The sequence below is a fragment of the Oncorhynchus keta genome, chromosome 8, assembly GCF_023373465.1.
Source record: "Oncorhynchus keta strain PuntledgeMale-10-30-2019 chromosome 8, Oket_V2, whole genome shotgun sequence".
Classification (NCBI taxonomy): Eukaryota; Metazoa; Chordata; class Actinopteri; order Salmoniformes; family Salmonidae; genus Oncorhynchus; species Oncorhynchus keta.
The window spans coordinates 48,910,453-48,927,095 of NC_068428.1; the positions used below are offsets into that span (position 1 = coordinate 48,910,453).

A 16,643-nucleotide genomic window follows, 5' to 3' on the forward strand; every position below is an offset into this window, starting at 1 on the left:
CAGTACTCTGTATAACATGGGCTCTCCTACCCAGTACTCTCTATGCCATGGGCTCTCCAACCCTGTTCCTGTAGCTACCCAGTACTCTGTATAACATGGGCTCTCCTACCCAGTACTCTGTATAACATGGGCTCTCCTACCCAGTACTCTGTATAACATGGGCTCTCCTACCCAGTACTCTGTATAACATGGGATCTCCTACCCAGTACTCTGTATAACATGGGCTCTCCTACCCAGTACTCTGTATAACATGGGCTCTCCTACCCAGTACTCTGTGTAACATGGGCTCTCCTACCCAGTACTCTGTATAACATGGGCTCTCCTACCCAGTACTATGTGTAACATGGGCTCTCCTACCCAGTACTCTGTATAACATGGGCTCTCCTACCCAGTACTCTGTATAACATGGGATCTCCTACCCAGTACTCTGTATAACATGGGCTCCTACCCAGTACTCTGTATAACATGGGCTCTCCAACCCTGTTCAGCTACCCAGTACTCTGTATAACATGGGCTCTTCTACCCAGTACTATGTGTAACATGGGCTCTCCTACCCAGTACTCTGTATAACATGGGCTCTCCTACCCAGTACTCTGTATAACATGGGCTCTCCTACCCAGTACTCTGTATAACATGGGCTCTCCTACCCAGTACTATGTGTAACATGGGCTCTCCTACCCAGTACTCTGTATAACATGGGCTCTCCAACCCAGTACTCTGTATAACATGGGCTCTCCTACCCAGTACTCTGTATAACATGGGCTCTCCTACCCAGTACTAAGTATAACATGGGCTCTCCTACCCAGTACTCTGTATAACATGGGATCTCCTACCCAGTACTCTGTATAACATGAGATCTCCTACCCAGTACTCTGTATAACATGAGATCTCCTACCCAGTACTCTGTATACCATGGGCTCTCCAACCCTGTTCAGCTACCCAGTACTCTGTATAACATGGGCTCTTCTACCCAGTACTATGTGTAACATGGGCTCTCCTACCCAGTACTCTGTATAACATGGGCTCCTACCCAGTACTCTGTATAACATGGGCTCTCCTACCCAGTACTCTGTATAACATGGGCTCTCCTACCCAGTACTCTGTATAACATGGGCTCTCCTACCCAGTACTCTGTATAACATGGGCTCTCCTACCCAGTACTCTGTATAACATGGGCTCTCCTACCCAGTACTCTGTGTAACATGGGCTCTCCTACCCAGTACTCTGTATAACATGGGCTCTCCTACCCAGTACTCTGTATAACATGGGCTCTCCTACCCAGTACTCTGTATAACATGGGCTCTCCTACCCAGTACTCTGTATAACATGGGCTCTCCTACCCAGTACTCTGTATAACATGGGCTCTCCTACCCAGTACTCTGTATAACATGGGCTCTCCTACCCAGTACTCTGTATAACATGGGCTCTCCTACCCAGTACTCTGTATAACATGGGATCTCCTACCCAGTACTCTGTATAACATGGGCTCTCCAAAAAAGGGGGGCAATTCTAATAGTCTGGGAAGCCATTTGATGAACTGTTGAGCAGTCGTACAGTTTAGGTGTAGAAGCCTAGAGCCTTTTGGTCCCAGACCCGGTGCTCCGGTACCGCCTGCCGTTCGGTAGCAGAGAGAGGTCTATGACCTGATCCTTGACTGGTTTACGGGCGTTCCTCTGACACCGCCTGGTATAGAGCTCAGCCCCGGTGCTCCGGTACCGCCTGCCATTCGGTAGCAGAGAGAAGTCTATGACCTGAACCTTGACTGGTTTACGGGCGTTCCTCTGACACCGCCTGGTATAGAGCTCAGCCCGGTGCTCCGGTACCGCCTGCCATTCGGTAGCAGAGAGAAGTCTATGACCTGATCCTTGACTGGTTTAAGGGCGTTCCTCTGACACCGCCTGGTATAGAGCTCAGCCCGGTGCTCCGGTACCACCTGCCGTTCGGTAAGAGAGAGGTCTATGACCTGATCCTTGACTGGTTTAAGGGCGTTCCTCTGACACCGCCTGGTATAGAGCTCAGCCCCGGTGCTCCGGTACCGCCTGCCGTTCGGTAGCAGAGAGAGGTCTATGACCTGATCCTTGACTGGTTTACGGGCGTTCCTCTGACACCGCCTGGTATAGAGCTCGGTGCGTTTGGAATATTTCTTTCTCAACAAGCTGACCAATAGAAGGGGTTTATTTGCTATGGGGGATAGTAGATGGGCGGTGCTGTTTATTACTGGTCTTGTTGGCTGATGAGCACGTGGACAGTTATTCTAGCATCTTCTAAGTGCACGTCAGAGGACGGTAAGAAGGACCGCGCGTCGTTGCAGCCTGGTCTGATCATTCTGAACACTTCCTAGTTCAGGCACCCAATGCATCTTGGTCTGTTATGTGATCATTCTGAACACTTCCTAGTTCAGGCACCCAATGCATCTTGGTCTGTTATGTGATCATTCTGAACACTTCCTAGTTCAGGCACCCAATGCATCTTGGTCTGGCAGATGTACAAAATGTTGCCAGTGAAATGGGCTGTGTTTTCCCAATGGAAACCCTGGTGTGTTTGTGAGAGGAGAAGACCTAGACTGCAGTGTGTGTTATAAGCCTGTGTTATAATGAGCTGTGAGATATGGGGTGTGTGTGAATATTTGTGTTTCTCAATAAGCTGACCAATAGATATGGGGTGTGTGAGATATGGGGTGTGTGTGTGTGAGATATGGGGTGTGTGTGTGTGAGATATGGGGTGTGTGTGTGTGTTGTGTGTGTGTGAGATAAGGGGTGTGTGTGTGTGTGTGTGTGTGTGTGTGTGAGATATGAGCACGTGTGTGTGTATTTACAGTATCCGAAGGACCCCAGTCCCCAGTGGCGGAGGGTGGTGTGGTCCCATGACTGTGTGTTATATTGTGTTCCTGTTGTGTGTGTGTGTGTGTGTGAGATATGGGGTGTGTGTTATGTGTCTTGTGTGTGTGTATGTGTTATCATTCTGAACACTTCCCCAGTCCCCAGTGGCGGAGGGTGGTGTGGTCCCATGACTGTGTGTTATAATGTGGTCTGTTATGTGATCATTCTGAACACCCCAGTCCTCAGTGGCGGAGGGTGGTGTGGTCCCATGACTGTGTGTTATCTTGGTCTGGCAGATCCCCAGTGGCGGAGGGTGGTGTGGTCCCATGACTGTGTGTTATATTGTGTGTGTGTGTGATATGGTGTGTGTGTTATATTGTGTGTGTGTGTGTGTTACAGTGAAGGACCCCAGTCCCCAGTGGCGGAGGGTGGTGTGGTCCCATGACTGTGTGTTATATTGTGTGTGTGTGTGTGTGTTACAGTACCGAAGGACCCCAGTCCCCAGTGGCGGAGGGTGGTGTGGTCCCATGACTGTGTGTTATAATGTGTGTGTGTGTGTGTGTGTGTGTGTGTGTGTGTTACAGTACCGAAGGACCCCAGTCCCCAGTGGCGGAGGGTGGTGTGGTCCCATGACTGTGTGTTATAATGTGTGTGTGTGTGTGTGTGTTACAGTACCGAAGGACCCCAGTCCCCAGTGGCGGAGGGTGGTGTGGTCCCATGACTGTGTGTTATAATGTGTGTGTGTGTGTTACAGTACCGAAGGACCCCAGTCCCCAGTGGCGGAGGGTGGTGTGGTCCCATGACTGTGTGTTATAATGTGTGTGTGTGTGTGTTACAGTACCGAAGGACCCCAGTCCCCAGTGGCGGAGGGTGGTGTGGTCCCATGACTGTGCCTTGCTGGCCTACGCCGACAGTACCGGTACCGTGCGCGTCTTCGACCTCATGGGCAGCGAACTGTTCGTCATCCCCCCGGTAACCACATAAACACACTCATACATACGCACACATATACACACAAAGGGCTGGTAGATGTGGTGTTCTGGAGAGGGGGGGTCAGTCAGGCAATGCTGCTGTATGCCCCCCTGCTCCTCTCTCTCCTCTTTCCTCCCCCCCTGCTCCTCTCTCTCCTCTTTCCTCCCCTGCTCCTCTCTCTCCTCTTCCTCCCCCCTGCTCCTCTCTCTCTCCCTCTTCCTCTCTCCCTTTCCTCCCCCTGCTCCTCTCTCTCCTCTATCCTCCCCCCCCTGCTCCTCTCTCTCCTCTATCCTCCCCCTCTCCTCTCTCTCCTCTTTCCTCCCCCCCTGCTCCTCTCTCTCCTCTATCTCCCCCTCCCTCTTCTTTCCTCCACCCCTGCTCCTCTCTATCCTCTATCCTCTTTCCCCCTGCTCCTCTCTCTCCTCTAACCTCTTTCCCCCTGCTCCTCTCTCTCCTCTTTCCTCTCTCTCCTCTTTCCTCTCCTCTTTCCTCCCCCTCTCCTCTCTCCCCCTATCCTCCCCCTGCTCCTCTCTCTCCCTCTTTCCTCCCCCTGCTCCTCTCTCTCCTCTATCCTCCCCCTGCTCCTCTCTCTCCTCTTCCTCCTCCCCCTGCTCCTCTCTCTCCTCTTTCCTCCCCCCCCTGCTCCTCTCTCACCCCCCTTGCTCCTCTTTCCTCCCCCTCCCCCTGCTCCTCTCTCTCCTCTTTCCTCCCCCTGCTCCTCTCTCTCCTCTTTCCTCCCCCTGCTCCTCTCTCTCCTCTTTCCTCCCCCTGCTCCTCTCTCCTCTTTCCTCCCCCCTTGCTCCTCTCTCCCCCCTTGCTCCTCTCCTCTTTCCTCCCCCCTGCTCCTCTCTCTCCTCTTTCCTCCCCCCCTGCTCCTCTCTCTCCTCTTTCCTCCCCCCTTGCTCCTCTCTCTCCTCTTTCCCCCCTGCTCCTCTCTCTCCCCCCTCCCCCTGCTCCTCTCTCTCCCTTTCCTCCCCCTGCTCCTCTCTCTCTTTCTCCCCCCCCTCTGCTCCCCTCTCTCTCCTCTTTCCCCCCCTGCTCCTCTCTCTCTCCTCCTTTCTTTCCCCCTGCTCCTCTCTCTCCTCTCCTCTTCCTCCTCCCTCCTCTCTCCTCTCTCCCCCTTGCTCCTCTCCTCTTTCCTCCCCCTGCTCCTCTCTCTCCTCTTTCCTCCCCCTGCTCCTCTCTCTCCCTCTTTCCCCCCCCTGCTCTCTCTCTCTCCTCTTTCCCCCTGCTCCTCTCTCTCTCTCTTTCCCCCTGCTCCTCTCTCTTCCTCTTTCCTCCCCCTGCTCCTCTCTCTCCTCTTTCCTCCCCCTCTCCTCTCTCTCCCTCCCCCTCCCTGCTCCTCTCTCTCCTCTTTCCTCCCCCTGCTCCTCTCTCTCTCTTCTCCCCCCCCGGCTCCTCTCTCTCTCTCTTCCCCCTCCTCTTCTCCCTTTCCCCCCTGCTCCTCTCTCTCCTCTTTCCTCCCCCCTGCTCCTCTCTCTCCTCCCTCCCCCCGGTCTCTCTCTCTCTCCTCTCTCCTCCCCCCCCTTCCTCCTCCTCTCCCCCCTGCTCCTCTCTCTCCTCTATCCCCCCCTGCTCTCTCTCTCTCCTCTTTCCTCCCCCCTGCTCCTCTCTCTCCTCTTTCCTCCCCCTTGCTCCTCTCTCTCCTCTTTCCTCCCCCCCGGTCTCCTCTCTCTCCTCTTCCCCCCCCTCCTCTCTCTCCTCTCTCTCTCTCCTCTTCCTCCTCCCCTCTCTCTCTCCTCTGCTTCCCCCTTTCCCCCCTTTATAGTATTATTTATGTATCGATCTCTCTCCTCTGATCTCCCCCTGCTCTTTCTCCTCTTTCCCCCCCCTGCTCCTCTTGATAAGTAGTAAAATCCTCATCCTCTACAGATCCTAAATCTCTGCTCCTCTTTCCTCCTCTCTAACTCCTCCCTAGATGGCTGTCCCCCGGTGATTTCCTCTTTCCTCCCCCCTGCTCCTCTCAGGCCTGATCTTCCTGGAGTCCCCCCTGCCAGTCTCAGTGGTCTCCCCCTGTCCTCTCTGCTCCTCTTTCACATCCCCCTGGGCCTCTCTCTCCTCTTTCCTCCCCCTGCTTGGCTCATGGTCATTTTCACCCCTGCTGATTCTCTTTCCGTGTGTGTGTGTGTGTGTGTGTGTCTGTCCTGTGTGTGTGTGTGTGTGTGTGTCCCCCTGTGTCTGTGTGTGTGTGTGTGTCTATATGGACTGATTAAATGCTCGCTGGGTTTCAAACAGGAATCTAAATCTTGTGAGTGTCCATGCATGTTAATGTCCGGAAGATTCTCCTCCCCCCTGCTCCTTCTCAGTAGAAATTCCATGAAATTGTCTCTCATCTCCTCCCCCTGTCCTCTGTCCTCTGTGTCCTCTTTCCTCTGCTCCTCTCTCTCCCCTCTTTCCTCTGTCCCCCTGCTCCTCTCTCTCTCTTCTTTCCTCCCCCTTTGAATCCTCTCTCTCATTTATCTATAAAGCTCCTCTCTCATTTCCTCCCCCTGCTCTGTCTCTCTCCTCTTTCCTCCCCCTGCTCAGCCTCCTCTTTCCTCCCCCTGCTCCAGCAATGCAGGTGTCCCCCAGTGGCTCAGTCCTCTTTCCTCCCCCTGCTCCTCTCTCTCTTTCCAGAACCTAGTCTGAAACCTGTCCTCTCTCTCCTCTTTCCTCCCCCCTGCTCTCCTCTTTCCCAGTCCTCTACTCCTCTTTCTGTACTGGGTAGAAACACCCTCCTGAACCAGGCTCTGAGGTGTGACCAGTCCTCTTTGGGTAAGAGGAACCAGGCTCTGAGGGGTGACCAGTCCTCTACTGGCTGTACTGGGTAGACCAGAGGAACCAGGCTCTGAGGGGTGACCAGTCCTCTACTCCTCTTTCCTCCCCCTGAGAGGAACCAGGCTCTGAGGGTGACCAGTCCTCTACTGGCTGTACTGGGTAGAGAGGAACCAGGCTCTGAGGGTGACCAGTCCTGTACTGGCTCTCTCCTCTTGACCAGTCCTGCTCCTCTCTCTCCTGGGTAGACCAGAGGAACCAGGCTCTGAGGGGTGACCAGTCCTCTACTGGCTGTAGACCCCCCTGAACCAGGCTCTGAGGGGTGACCAGTCCTCTACTGGCTGTCTGGGTCCCCCCTGCTCCAGGCTCTGAGGGGTGACCAGTCCTCTACTGGTATTATTTATGTATCGATAGGAACCTGGCTTCTGATCTTTGTTGTCTTGATAAGTAGTAAAATCCTCATTGTTTATCAGATGGTATAAATCAACAAGACGATGTAAGAGCAGGTTAAATGGATCCCCTGTCTCTCTAACTCCTCCCTAGATGGCCAGTTTCCCGGGTGATTTCAGCTACGCCGCAGCAGGCCTGATCTTCCTGGAGTACACGGCCAGTGCTCAGTGGTCCGCTGAGCTGCTCGTCATCACATACGGGGGCGGGCTCAAGAGCTACCTCGTCAGGTATTGGCTCATGGTCATTTTCACCCCTCTGCTTGAGCTTTGTGTGTGTGTGTGTGTGTGTGTGTGTGTGTGTGTGTCTATATGGACTGATTAAATGCTCGCTGGGTTTCAAACAGGAATCGATAAATCTTGTGAGTGTCCATGCATGTTAATGTCCGGAAGATTCTCACGATTAATATCCATGAAATTGTTCTCAGTAGAAATATATCCGCCGTTGTTGCCAAACATTAGTCTCAACGACTGTTTGAATCAATCCATCACATTTATCTATAAAGCCCTTTTTACATCAGCAAAGTGCTGTACAGAAACACAGCCTGAAACCCCCAAGCAGCAATGCAGGTGTAGAAGCACAGTGGCCAGGAAAAACTCCCTAGAAAGGCCAGAACCTAGGAAGAAACCGAGAGAGGAACCAGGCTCTGAGGGGTGACCAGTCCTCTACTGGCTGTACTGGGTAGAGAGGAACCAGGCTCTGAGCGGTGACCAGTCCTCTACTGGGTAGAGAGGAACCAGGCTCTGAGGGGTGACCAGTCCTCTACTGGCTGTACTGGGTAGACCAGAGGAACCAGGCTCTGAGGGGTGACCAGTCCTCTACTGGCTGTACTGGGTAGACCAGAGGAACCAGGCTCTGAGGGGTGACCAGTCCTCTACTGGCTGTACTGGGTAGAGAGGAACCAGGCTCTGAGGGGTGACCAGTCCTCTACTGGCTGTACTGGGTAGACCAGAGGAACCAGGCTCTGAGGGGTGACCAGTCCTCTACTGGCTGTACTGGGTAGACCAGAGGAACCAGGCTCTGAGGGGTGACCAGTCCTCTACTGGCTGTACTGGGTAGACCAGAGGAACCAGGCTCTGAGGGGTGACCAGTCCTCTACTGACTGTACTGGGTAGAGAGGAACCAGGCTCTGAGGGGTGACCAGTCCTCTACTGGCTGTACTGGGTAGACCAGAGGAACCAGGCTCTGAGGGGTGACCAGTCCTCTACTGGCTATACTGGGTAGAGAGGAACCAGGCTCTGAGGGGTGACCAGTCCTCTACTGGATGTACTGGGTAGAGAGGAACCAGGCTCTGAGGGGTGACCAGTCCTCTACTGGTCCTCTACTGGGTAGACCAGAGGAACCAGGCTCTGAGGGGTGACCAGTCCTCTACTGGCTGTACTGGGTAGAGAGGAACCAGGCTCTGAGGGGTGACCAGTCCTCTACTGGCTGTACTGGGTAGAGAGGAACCAGGCTCTGAGGGGTGACCAGTCCTCTACTGGATGTACTGGGTAGAGAGGAACCAGGCTCTGAGGGGTGACCAGTCCTCTACTGACCGTACTGGGTAGAGAGGAACCAGGCTCTGAGGGCTGACCAGTCCTCTACTGGTCAGTAGATCTGGATATAACCCCAACAACTTTGCCAAAGCACAGCCCCCACACCACTAGAGAGATATCAACATACCACCAACTTACCACCCTGAGACAAGGCTGAGTACAGCCCCCACACCACTAGAGAGATATCAACATACCACCAACTTACCACCCTGAGACAAGGCTGAGTACAGCCCCCACACCACTAGAGAGATATCAACAGACCACCAACTTACCACCCTGAGACCAGGCTGAGTACAGCCCCCACACCACTAGAGAGATATCTTCAACCACCAACTTACTAACCTGAGACAAGGCTGAGTACAGCCCCCACACCACTAGAGAGATATCAACATACCACCAACTTACCACCCTGAGACAAGGCTGAGTACAGCCCCCACACCACTAGAGAGATATCAACAGACCACCAACTTACCACCCTGAGACCAGGCTGAGTACAGCCCCCACACCACTAGAGAGATATCAACAGACCACCAACTTACCACCCTGAGACAAGGCTGAGTACAGCCCCCACACCACTAGAGAGATATCAACAGACAACCAACTTACCACCCTGAGACAAGGCTGAGTACAGCCCCCACACCACTAGAGAGATATCAACAGACCACCAACTTACCACCCTGAGACCAGGCTGAGTACAGCCCCCACACCACTAGAGAGATATCAACATACCACCAACTTACTAACCTGAGACCAGGCTGAGTACAGCCCCCACACCACTAGAGAGATATCAACAGACCACCAACTTACTAACCTGAGACCAGGCTGAGTACAGCCCCCACACCACTAGAGAGATATCAACAGACCACCAACTTACCAACCTGAGACCAGGCTGAGTACAGCCCCCACACCACTAGAGAGATATCAACAGACCACCAACTTACCACCCTGAGACCAGGCTGAGTACAGCCCCCACACCACTAAGGGATATCAACAGACCACCAACTTACCCTGAGACCAGGCTGAGTACAGCCCCACACCACTAGAGAGATATCAACAGACCACCAACTTACTAACCTGAGACCAGGCTGAGTACAGCCCCCACACCACTAGAGAGATATCAACAGACAACCAACTTACTAACCTGAGACCAGGCTGAGTACAGCCCCCACACCACTAGAGAGATATCAACAGACCACCAACTTACTAACCTCAGACAAGGCTGAGTATAGCCCCCACACCACTAGAGAGATATCAACAGACCACCAACTTACTAACCTGAGACCAGGCTGAGTACAGCCCCCACACCACTAGAGAGATATCAACAGACCACCAACTTACTAACCTGAGACCAGGCTGAGTACAGCCCCCACACCACTAGAGAGATATCAACAGACCACCAACTTACTAACCTCAGACAAGGCTGAGTACAGCCCCCACACCACTAGAGAGATATCAACAGACCACCAACTTACTAACCTGAGACCAGGCTGAGTACAGCCCCCACACCACTAGAGAGATATCAACAGACCACCAACTTACTAACCTGAGACCAGGCTGAGTACAGCCCCCACACCACTAGAGAGATATCTTCAGACCACCAACTTACTAACCTGAGACCAGGCTGAGTACAGCCCCCACACCACTAGAGAGATATCTTCAGACCACCAACTTACTAACCTGAGACCAGGCTGAGTACAGCCCCCACACCACTAGAGAGATATCAACAGACCACCAACTTACTAACCTGAGACCAGGCTGAGTACAGCCCCCACACCACTAGAGAGATATCAACAGACCACCAACTTACTACCCTGAGACCAGGCTGAGTACAGCCCCCACACCACTAGAGAGATATCAACAGACCACCAACTTACTAACCTGAGACCAGGCTGAGTACAGCCCCCACACCACTAGAGAGATATCAACAGACCACCAACTTACTAACCTGAGACCAGGCTGAGTACAGCCCCCACACCACTAGAGAGATATCAACAGACCACCAACTTACTAACCTGAGACCAGGCTGAGTACAGCCCCCACACCACTAGAGAGATATCAACAGACCACCAACTTACTAACCTGAGACCAGGCTGAGTACAGCCCCCACACCACTAGAGAGATATCAACAGACCACCAACTTACCACCCTGAGACCAGGCTGAGTACAGCCCACGAAGATCTACACCACCGAAACGAGCCAGAGGACAGGAATAGATGGAAGAGCACCAGTAAGCCAGTGACTCAACCCCTACAATACAAATATTGTATAATCCAGATGTGTAAAGATTTTAAAGAATTACCCAGGAAGACAGACAGCTCTTAGACTTACCCAGGAAGACACACAGCTCTTAGACTTACCCAGGAAGACTCACAGCTCTTAGACTTACCCAGGAAGACTCACAGCTCTTAGACTTACCCAGAAAGACTCACAGCTCTTAGACTTACCCAGAAAGACTCACAGCTCTTAGACTTACCCAGGAAGACTCACAGCTCTTAGACTTACCCAGAAAGACTCACAGCTCTTAGACTTACCCAGGAAGACACACAGCTCTTAGACTTACCCAGAAAGACTCACAGCTCTTAGACTTACCCAGGAAGACACACAGCTCTTAGACTTACCCAGAAAGACTCACAGCTCTTAGACTTACCCAGGAAGACTCACAGCTCTTAGACTTACCCAGAAAGACTCACAGCTCTTAGACTTACCCAGAAAGACTCACAGCTCTTAGACTTACCCAGAAAGACTCACAGCTCTTAGACTTACCCAGAAAGACTCACAGCTCTTAGACTTACCCAGAAAGACTCACAGCTCTTAGACTTACCCAGAAAGACTCACAGCTCTTAGACTTACCCAGAAAGACTCACAGCTCTTAGACTTACCCAGAAAGACTCACAGCTCTTAGACTTACCCAGAAAGACTCACAGCTCTTAGACTTACCCAGAAAGACTCACAGCTCTTAGACTTACCCAGAAAGACTCACAGCTCTTAGACTTACCCATGAAGACACACAGCTCTTAGACTTACCCATGAAGACACACAGCTCTTAGAGACTTACCCAGAAAGACACACAGCTCTTAGACTTACCCAGAAAGACTCACAGCTCTTAGACTTACCCAGGAAGACTCACACTGTAGAAAGACTCACAGCTCTTAGACTTACCCAGAAAGACTCACAGCTCTTAGACTTACCCAGAAAGACTCACAGCTCTTAGACTTACCCAGAAAGACTCACAGCTCTTAGACTTACCCAGAAAGACTCACAGCTCTTAGACTTACCCAGAAAGACTCACAGCTCTTAGACTTACCCAGAAAGACTCACAGCTCTTAGACTTACCCAGAAAGACTCACAGCTCTTAGACTTACCCATGAAGACACACAGCTCTTAGAGACTTACCCAGAAAGACACACAGCTCTTAGACTTACCCAGAAAGACACACAGCTCTTAGACTTACCCAGGAAGACTCACGACTGTAATCGCTGCCAAAGGTGTTTCTACAAAATATTGATTCGGGTGTGAATACTTAGGTAAATGAGATATTTCTGTATTTCATTTTCATAGAATTAGCATATATTTCTAAACACAGTTTCACTTTGTAATTTATAAGGTCATGGGTGAGAACATTTAATGATTCTGCATCCTCTACACTCACTACTGGGGAGACTAGTGATGCTGCTTCCTCTACACTCACTACTGGGGAGACTATTGATGCTGCTTCCTCTACACTCACTACTGGGGAGACTAGTGATGCTGCTTCCTCTACACTCACTACTGGGGAGACTATTGATGCTGCTTCCTCTACACTCACTACTGGGGAGACTAGTGATGCTGCTTCCTCTACACTCACTACTGGGGAGACTAGTGATGCTGCTTCCTCTACACTCACTACCGGGGAGACTATTGATGCTGCTTCCTCTACACTCACTACTGGGGAGACTAGTGATGCTGCTTCCTCTACACTCACTACTGGGAAGACTAGTGATGCTGCTTCCTCTACACTCACTACTGGGGAGACTAGTGATGCTGCTTCCTCTACACTCACTACTGGGGAGACTAGTGATGCTGCTTCCTCTACACTCACTACTGGGGAGACTATTGATGCTGCTTCCTCTACACTCACTACTGGGGAGACTAGTGATGCTGCTTCCTCTACACTCACTACTGGGGAGACTAGTGATGCTGCTTCCTCTACACTCACTACTGGGGAGACTATTGATGCTGCTTCCTCTACACTCACTACCGGGGAGACTATTGATGCTGCTCTACACTCACTACTGGGGAGACTAGTGATGCTGCTTCCTCTACACTCACTACCGGGGAGACTATTGATGCTGCTTCCTCTACACTCACTACCGGGGAGACTATTGATGCTGCTTCCTCTACACTCACTACTGGGAAGACTATTGATGCTGCTTCCTCTACACTCACTACCGGGGAGACTAGTGATGCTGCTCTACACTCACTACTGGGGAGACTATTGATGCTGCTTCCTCTACACTCACTACCGGGGAGACTATTGATGCTGCTTCCTCTACACTCACTACCGGGGAGACTATTGATGCTGCTTCCTCTACACTCACTACTGGGGAGACTAGTGATGCTGCTCTACACTCACTACCGGGGAGACTAGTGATGCTGCTCTACACTCACTACTGGGGAGACTATTGATGCTGCTTCCTCTACACTCACTACTGGGGAGACTAGTGATGCTGCTTCCTCTACACTCACTACCGGGGAGACTAGTGATGCTGCTTCCTCTACACTCACTACCGGGGAGACTATTGATGCTGCTTCCTCTACACTCACTACTGGGGAGACTAGTGATGCTGCTTCCTCTACACTCACTACTGGGGAGACTAGTGATTCTGCATCCTCTACACTCACTACTGGGGAGACTATTGATGCTGCTTCCTCTACACTCACTACTGGGGAGACTAATGATTCTGCATCCTCTACACTCACTACTGGGGAGACTAATGATTCTGCATCCTCTACACTCACTACTGGGGAGACTAGTGATGCTGCTTCCTCTACACTCACTACTGGGGAGACTAGTGATGCTGCTTCCTCTACACTCACTACCGGGGAGACTATTGATGCTGCTTCCTCTACACTCACTACTGGGGAGACTAGTGATGCTGCTTCCTCTACACTCACTACTGGGGAGACTAGTGATGCTGCTTCCTCTACACTCACTACTGGGGAGACTAGTGATGCTGCTTCCTCTACACTCACTACTGGGGAGACTAGTGATGCTGCTTCCTCTACACTCACTACTGGGGAGACTAGTGATGCTGCTTCCTCTACACTCACTACTGGGAAGACTAGTGATGCTGCTTCCTCTACACTCACTACCGGGGAGACTATTGATGCTGCTTCCTCTACACTCACTACTGGGGAGACTATTGATGCTGCTTCCTCTACACTCACTACTGGGGAGACTATTGATGCTGCTTCCTCTACACTCTCTACCGGGGAGACTGGGGGCTCCCCCTGACAGTATAATGGACTGGGGGCTCCCCCTGACAGTATAATAGACTGGGGGCTCCCCCTGTCAGTATAATGGACTGGGGGCTCCCCCTGTCAGTATAATGGACTGGGGGCTCCCCCTGACAGTATAATGGACTGGGGGCTCCCCCTGACAGTATAATGGACTGGGGGCTCCCCCTGACAGTATAATGGACTGGGGGCTCCCCCTGACAGTATAATGGACTGGGGGCTCCCCCTGTCAGTATAATAGACTGGGGGCTCCCCCTGACTGTATAATAGACTGGGGGCTCCCCCTGACTGTATAATAGACTGGGGGCTCCCCCTGACAGTATAATAGACTGGGGGCTCCCCCTGTCAGTATATTGGACTGGGGGCTCCCCCTGACAGTATAATGGACTGGGGGCTCCCCCTGACAGTATAATGGACTGGGGGCTCCCCCTGACAGTATAATGGACTGGGGGCTCCCCCTGACAGTATAATGGACTGGGGGCTCCCCCTGTCAGTATAATGGACTGGGGGCTCCCCCTGTCAGTATAATGGACTGGGGGCTCCCCCTGACAGTATAATGGACTGGGGGCTCCCCCTGACAGTATAATGGACTGGGGGCTCCCCCTGACAGTATAATGGACTGGGGGCTCCCCCTGTCAGTATATTGGACTGGGGGCTCCCCCTGTCAGTATATTGGACTGGGGGCTCCCCCTGACAGTATATTGGACTGGGGGCTCCCCCTGACAGTATATTGGACTGGGGGCTCCCCCTGACAGTATATTGGACTGGGGGCTCCCCCTGACAGTATATTGGACTGGGGGCTCCCCCTGTCAGTATATTGGACTGGGGGCTCCCCCTGTCAGTATATTGGACTGGGGGCTCCCCCTGTCAGTATATTGGACTGGGGGCTCCCCCTGTCAGTATATTGGACTGGGGGCTCCCCCTGTCAGTATATTGGACTGGGGGCTCCCCCTGTCAGTATATTGGACTGGGGGCTCCCCCTGTCAGTATATTGGACTGGGGCTCCCGCCTGTCAGTATATTGGACTGGGGGCTCCCCCTGTCAGTATATTGGACTGGGGGCTCCCCCTGTCAGTATATTGGACTGGGGGCTCCCCTGTCAGTATATTGGACTGGGGGCTCCCCTGTCAGTATATTGGACTGGGGGCTCCCCCTGTCAGTATATTGGACTGGGGGCTCCCCTGTCAGTATATTGGACTGGGGGCTCCCCTGTCAGTATATTGGACTGGGGGCTCCCCTGACAGTATATTGGACTGCGGGGGCTCCCCCTGACAGTATATTGGACTGGGGGCTCCCCTGACAGTATATTGGACTGGGGGCTCCCCTGACAGTATATTGGACTGGGGGCTCCCCTGACAGTATATTGGACTGGGGCTCCCCTGACAGTATATTGGACTGGGGGCTCCCCTGACAGTATATTGGACTGGGGGCTCCCCTGTCAGTATATTGGACTGGGGGCTCCCCTGTCAGTATATTGGACTGGGGGCTCCCCCTGTCAGTATATTGGACTGGGGGCTCCCCCTGTCAGTATATTGGACTGGGGGCTCCCCCTGTCAGTATATTGGACTGGGGGCTCCCCCTGTCAGTATATTGGACTGGGGGCTCCCCCTGTCAGTATATTGGACTGGGGGCTCCCCCTGTCAGTATATTGGACTGGGGGCTCCCCCTGTCAGTATATTGGACTGGGGGCTCCCCCTGTCAGTATATTGGACTGGGGGCTCCCCCTGTCAGTATATTGGACTGGGGGCTCCCCCTGTCAGTATATTGGACTGGGGGCTCCCCCTGACAGTATATTGGACTGGGGGCTCCCCCTGACAGTATATTGGACTGGGGGCTCCCCCTGACAGTATATTGGACTGGGGGCTCCCCCTGACAGTATATTGGACTGGGGGCTCCCCTGTCAGTATATTGGACTGGGGGCTCCCCTGTCAGTATATTGGACTGGGGGCTCCCCTGTCAGTATATTGGACTGGGGGCTCCCCTGTCAGTATATTGGACTGGGGGCTCCCCCTGTCAGTATATTGGACTGGGGGCTCCCCCTGTCAGTATATTGGACTGGGGGCTCCCCCTGTCAGTATATTGGACTGGGGGCTCCCCCTGTCAGTATATTGGACTGGGGGCTCCCCCTGACAGTATAATGGACTGGGGGCTCCCCCTGACAGTATAATAGACTGGGGGCTCCCCCTGACAGTATATTGGACTGGGGGCTCCCCCTGTCAGTATAATGGACTGGGGGCTCCCCCTGTCAGTATAATGGACTGGGGGCTCCCCCTGACAGTATATTGGACTGGGGGCTCCCCCTGACAGTATATTGGACTGGGGGCTCCCCCTGTCAGTATAATGGACTGGGGGCTCCCCCTGTCAGTATAATGGACTGGGGGCTCCCCCTGTCAGTATATTGGACTGGGGGCTCCCCCTGTCAGTATAATGGACTGGGGGCTCCCCCTGTCAGTATAATGGACTGGGGGCTCCCCCTGTCAGTATAATGGACTGGGGGCTCCCCCTGTCAGTATATTGGACTGGGGGCTCCCCCCCTGTCAGTATATTGGACTGGGGGCTCCCCTGTCAGTATAATGGACTGGGGGCTCCCCTGTCAGTATAATGGACTGGGGGCTCCCCTG

General features: G+C 53.0%; 1 protein-coding gene across 2 annotated transcripts in view; it reads left to right on the forward strand.

Annotated features, from left to right (window-relative positions):
• The window catches only part of nbas (NBAS subunit of NRZ tethering complex), a 384,598-nt gene that overhangs the window by 18,603 nt on the left and 349,352 nt on the right, over nucleotides 1-16,643 (forward strand). For both annotated transcript variants that reach the window (XM_052524617.1, XM_052524618.1), the window contains exons 7-8: nucleotides 3,658-3,791; nucleotides 7,089-7,222. In XM_052524617.1, the coding sequence (XP_052380577.1) occupies nucleotides 3,658-3,791; nucleotides 7,089-7,222 (268 nt within the window). The remainder of the gene's footprint in view (nucleotides 1-3,657; nucleotides 3,792-7,088; nucleotides 7,223-16,643) is intronic.